Here is a 6,223-nt window from a genome sequence, read left to right as displayed (position 1 = left end):
AGACACACACTCAGACACACACTCAGACACACATTCAGACACACATTCAGACACACGCTCAGACACACACTCAGACACACATTCAGACACACACTCAGACACACACTCAGACACACATTCAGACACACACTCAGACACACGCTCAGACACACACTCAGACACACACTCAGACACACACTCAGACACACACTCAGACACACATTCAGACACACGCTCAGACACACACTCAGACACACACTCAGACACACACTCAGACACACACTCAGACACACACTCAGACACACATTCAGACACACATTCAGACACACGCTCAGACACACACTCAGACACACATTCAGACACACACTCAGACACACACTCAGACACACACTCAGACACACACTCAGACACACACTCAGACACACATTCAGACACACATTCAGACACACACTCAGACACACATTCAGACACACACTCAGACACACATTCAGACACACACTCAGACACACATTCAGACACACACTCAGACACACACTCAGACACACACTCAGACATTTACATTTACATTTTTGGCATTTAGCAGACGCCTTATTCCAAAGCGACTTACAATCAATACATTTAAATGCTAAGCATGTGAATCATCAGTCCACCATTCGTTGCAGGAAGAGTAATCTAGCTCAGGCCCGGGGCCGTTGATAGAAGGAAAAACCTTCTCCGATCACCTTCTTCTAAAACCTAGTTTTTTTTATTATAAATTTTTTATACTGGAGAAACAGAGAAACAGTACAAGGGGGGCAATAGAAGTTCTTAGGGACACAGTAGAGGGGAAAGCGGGTGTCTTTAGGAGACATAGTGCTGAGGGGCAGAAGATGTCTCAGGAGGAGCAGTTAAGGTGTAACCTGAAGAGATGGGTCTTCAGTCTACGACGGAAGATGGGTAGTGACTCTGCCGTTCTGACAGCCGTGGGGAGCTCATTCCACCAGCGGGGAGCCAGTGTTGTGAAGAGATGTGATCGGGCAGCACGACTGCTGTGCAGAGGTGGTGGGGCCAGTCGGCCAGCCGAGGTGGAGGAGTGGAGTGAGCGGGCTGGAGTTTGGGGGGTTACCATTTCCTTCAGGTAGGCAGGGGCTGTCCCTTAGCTGCCTGATATGCAAGCACCAGAGTCTTGAATCTGATGCGAGCTGATATCGGGAGCCAGTGCAGGGTGCGAAGGAGAGGGGTGACATGAGGGGTAGTGGTGGTCTAGTGCAGTGTTTCTCAACCCTCTCCTCGGGGCGCCCCAGCCGCTCCACATATTTGATCTGTTCCACCACCAGCACACCTGATTCAACTAATCAAGTCCAAAGCAATTATGATTATGATATGCCCCGAGGAGAGGGTTGAGAAACACTGGTCTAGTGGATAGTGAGTTGGACTTGGGATCGGAAGGTTGTGAGTTCAAAATCCCGCCTGAAACCACACCACTACTAGTGTGCCCTTGGGTAAGGCACTTAGCCCTCAGTTACTCCAGGGGGAATGTCCCTGTAATTCGTAATTGTAAGTCGCTTTGGATAAAAGCGTCTGCTAAATGGCAAAATTATAAATTTATAAATTACATGAGAGTATTTGGGGAGGTTGAATACCAGCTGGGCAGCAGCGTTCTGGATGAGCTGCAGAGGTCTAATGGCGGAGGCGGGGAGCCCAGCCAGGAGTACGTTGCAGTAGTCAAGGCGGGAGATGACCAGTGCCTGGGTCAAGAGTTGCGCTGACTCTCTGGTAAGGAATGGTCGTATCCTTCTGATGTAGAGGAAGAATCTGCAGGAGCGAGCCGTTGCTGCAATGTTCTCTGCACAGGATGGTCGGTTATCCAGGATCACTCCAAGGTTCTTGGCTGTCAGGGAGGGGGTTACAGTAGAGTTCTCCACTGTGATGGAGAAGTCTTGGAGAGGGCAGGCTTTCCCGGGGATGAAGAGGAGCTCGGTCTTGTTAAGATTGAGCTTGAGATGGTGGTCAGCCATCCAAGTTGAAATGTCAGCGAGACATGCAGAGATACGGGTTGCCACGTGTACATCAGACGGGGGGAAGGACAGGAAGAGTTGATTGTCGTCTGCGTAGCTGTGGTAGGAGAGCCCATGTGAAGAGATTACCGAGCCATTGGTGTGTGGACAGAGCAACTGAAGCAAGCTATTAAGACAGCAGGTGTAGAGTGAGGAGGAAAGAGTGAGTGAGTGTGTCTCTCTGGATACTTTTCCTTGTATGATATAGGTATGATATATATATGCATATGTCTGTCTCATAGAAATATAACTCTTTTTTTTTAAATTATTTTTTCCTCATGATAGTTTTGGCAGATCAGTACATCCATATGTCCAGTAGATGGCGGCAGATACACTCCTATTACCACCCAGATCAACACGTCGACACCGTTCAACAACCTGTTGGCATTAAACAACCATGCAAACTAAAAGGAAGAACACTGCCACATTTCTCAACGGGAGGATTTCTTTAATGTTCATTGATGACACATACAGATCATTCAGGTTCATTTTTAATCTGACATATCCAGTAGCTGGCTGTTCTACTGGGCTTCAATAGACCAGAAACACTGGACCAACATAGGTCTGTACAACTGAACAGAACAACTGGTCAACTTTGATGACGATGAGGAGAGTACTTCATATTAGAGAAGGAATAGATCAATAGGTCATAATCAATAAGAATACACGTAGGACACCAGCAGGAGAACATGTTATCATGCAGCATTTCTATTGGTAGTGAAAGAAACTGTTCTGCAATAACATCAAATACGTACATAATGATAAAGGTAGAACACGATGACTCTGCAAAAACAAACACAGAGAATATCCCACATCATAGATTAGTGACATCATCAATAATCTCACATTGTCAACTTTACAGAGAGAGCTCAATCTGAGAGTCAATCCTCTGAGATTCATAGAAGAGGGAAATCATTCAACCCCGTAATACTACAAATAATAAAAATAATAATAGTAACAATAATAACAATAATAATAATAATTATTATTATTAAACCCCTAAAGACCAAATCACAGAGAAAGATATTTCTACAGGTTAGTAGGTTGTGATAAAGCATCACTCTTATAGGACCTCTACTCCAGCTCACACAGCTCAGCACTGTAACCATGGTAACCATACAACCCAAACCCAGGATAGAGGGTCTGAGTGAAGGTGGTCTGGACTCTGTGGAGGAGGGTCATTGTGTCAGAGGAGACGCTGTAGAAGGACAGAGCACCTGCCCTGTGATCCAGGTACACTCCTACTCTGGAGGACCGAGGGCCTGATACTGCAGTCTGAACGCTATTGTGATAGAAACTGTAACCATCACTAGAGCAGTCTAACCTCCAGGACTTGTTATTGTATCCTAATAGACAGTCTTTACCTGACCTGCTGATGTCTTTATATGAGACTGCTGTATAAACCCTCCCACTCCCCCTCCTCTCAACCTCCCAGTAACAGCGTCCAGACAGACCCTCTCTACACAGCACCTGACACAGGTCAGTGAATCTCTCTGGATGATGAGGATATGACTGGGCTTGTCCACGTGTCACCTTCCTGTTCCCCTCAGACAGAGAGAGTTGTCTGTGTGCTGTGTTTGGGTCCAGTGTGAGCCGACAGGAATCTGGGAGAAGAGCAGAGCAGAGACCAAATCAGAGAAATAAGGAGAGTCAGATATGTAGGCTGTCTTTGATATCCCCCCTGCGCACCCCCGGGTCATCCTCTCCCCCCCCCACCATCCACAAACCATACCCCTTACATTTAGACTGTACACACAGTCAATCCTAACATCACCACTAGACAACCATAGGATATCCCTTACATTTAGACTGTACACACAGTCAATCCTAACGTCACCACTAGACAACCATAGGATACCCCTTACATTTAGACAAAGCTATACACTGTCAATCAACCACCTGCTTCAGTGCAACAAGAATTAAGTAGTTCCTACATTAAGTAAGTGACTAGGTGGTCAGAATCAGATACCTGGTTGAAAGTAAAATACTTTGAACATCCCTGCATGAAAACACAAAAGGGCATCTAAATTCAGCACATTTATTTATACATTACTTGACACCATGATGTCAATTGGAAAAGAGTGGCGCAAAGCTACCAGCGATCATTTCAAAACAGCAATAATCGAGGCTGTGTTCGTAAAAAACGCTCTGGAAATCTAATCACACTCATGGAATGCCTCTTATCCAATCAAATTACTTGGTCCCTTTATGACGTTGCACCTAGTGTGCGTTCCGGTGCTCTCAGAGCAAAATTACGAACGCAGCCCAAGAAACGAGAGGAAACAAGTCAACTCTGACATTGATATAGCGATTGTGCGCATGCGTCTAACGTCTAACAATTAAGTGTTACATTATATTGTATTATAGGTTAAAAATACGGGAGATTTACGGGAAAATATTTAAACGGGAGCACAGCGGGAAAGAAAGGTAAAATACGGGAGAATCCCGGGAAAAACGGGAGGGTTGACAGGTATGAGTCCGGCTAATTATGTGAAAACATCGTTTCTTTTTCATAAAAGCACCAAACGTGCTACTCTTGTACAGTTTGGGGTCCTGAACATTTTCAGACGTGGAGCCCTCGCAAAAACTCCTTCTAGTGGCCGCCATAGCCGAATTGTGTATTTTGCTTCATATCTCCTGAACAAACATGATAACACAGAACAAGTGATGTCTACCCCTATGTTTTGAAGGTCAAGGATTACAATGATACCATATACAACATCATAAAGCTTTCAGGTGAATAGTTAAGTGGTGACCTCAGACCTCATAATGTGCCATGGATCACAGAAGCAGACACACTGGGACAAGGGAACAAGTTTAAGGAAGTTTAATAAAGAAATAAAGGTGCCACCACACACTACCCTGACACCTATTCTTCACTGTCTCCACAGTCTCCTCCACACTGACACAGAGCAGTGCACTTTAAGGAGGCTTTTCTGCACTTGCAATGCCCCCGACAGCCTTTCTCATATACTATAATAACTCTCTCTACTCTGTCGCTCCCTCCCTCCCTCTCTCCCTCTCTCCTTCCCTCTCTCACCCTCTTCTCCCTCCCTCTCTCTCTCTCCTCACTCCCTCCCTCTCTCTCTCTCCATCTCCCCCCTCTCTCTCTCCATCTCCTCCCTCCCTCTCTCTCTCTCCATCTCCCCCCTCTCTCTCTCTCTCCATCTCCTCCCTCTCTACATCTCCCCCCTCTCTCTCTCCATCTCCTCCCTCCCTCTCTACATCTCCCCCCTCTCTCTCTCCATCTCCCCCCTCTCTCTCTCCATGTCCTCCCTCCCTCTCTCCATCTCCCCCCTCCCTCTCTCCATCTCCTCCCTCCCTCTCTCCATCTCCTCCCTCCCTCTCTCTATCTCCCCCCTCTCATTCTCCATCTCCCCCCTCTCTCTCTCCATCTCCTCCCTCTCTCTCTCCATCTCCTCCCTCCGTCTCTCCATCTCCTCCCTCCCTCTCTCAATCTCCTCCCTCTCTCTCTCCATTTACTCCCTCCGTCTCTCCATCTCCTCCCTCTCTCTCTCCATCTCCTCCCTCTCTCCATCTCCTCCCTCCGTCTCTCCATCTCCTCCCTCTCTCTCTCCATCTCCTCCCTCCCTCTCTCCATCTCCCCCCTCCCTCTCTCCATCTCCCCCCTCCCTCTCTCTCCATCTCCTCCCTCCCTCTCTCTCTCTCCCTCTCTCCATCTCCTCCCTCCCTCTCTCTCCATCTCCCCCCTCTCTCTCTCCATCTCCTCCCTCTCTCTCTCCATCTCCTCCCTCTCTCTCTCCATCTCCCCCCTCTCTCTCTCCATCTCCTCCCTCCCTCTCTCTCTCCATCTCCTCCCTCCCTCTCTCCATCTCCTCCCTCTCTCTCTCTCTCCATCTCCCCCCTCTCTCTCTCCATCTCCTCCCTCTCTCCATCTCCTCCCTCCGTCTCTCCATCTCCTCCCTCCCTCTCTCCATCTCCCCCCTCCCTCCCTCTCCCTCTCTCCATCTCCTCCCTCCCTCTCTCTCTCTCCATCTCCCCCCTCTCTCTCTCCATCTCCTCCCTCTCTCCATCTCCTCCCTCCGTCTCTCCATCTCCTCCCTCCTTCTCTCCATCTCCTCCCTCCCTCTCTCCATCTCCCCCCTCCCTCCCTCTCTCTCCATCTCCTCCCTCCCTCTCTCCATCTCCTCCCTCCCTCTCTCTCTCCATCTCCCCCCTCTCTCTCTCCATCTCCTCCCTCTCTCTCT

General features: G+C 48.3%; 1 protein-coding gene across 1 annotated transcript in view; it reads right to left on the bottom strand.

Moving 5' to 3' along the window:
* Positions 1–3,089: 3,089 nt before the first annotated feature.
* Positions 3,090–6,223, bottom strand: part of LOC308175636 (E3 ubiquitin-protein ligase TRIM16-like) — a gene marked incomplete at its 3' end in the record, with an annotated part of 8,068 nt that continues 4,934 nt past the window's right edge. The window contains exon 5 of the mRNA XM_080551265.1: positions 3,090–3,619. Coding sequence (XP_080407391.1) covers positions 3,090–3,619 — 530 coding nt within the window. The remainder of the gene's footprint in view (positions 3,620–6,223) is intronic.

The sequence above is a fragment of the Nansenia antarctica genome (assembly GCF_963989245.1).
Source record: "Nansenia antarctica genome assembly, contig: SCAFFOLD_41, whole genome shotgun sequence".
In the NCBI taxonomy this organism is placed as follows: domain Eukaryota; kingdom Metazoa; phylum Chordata; class Actinopteri; order Argentiniformes; family Microstomatidae; genus Nansenia; species Nansenia antarctica.
Note: the sequence above shows the minus strand (reverse complement) of the source record. Positions and strands in the feature narration are given on the sequence as shown.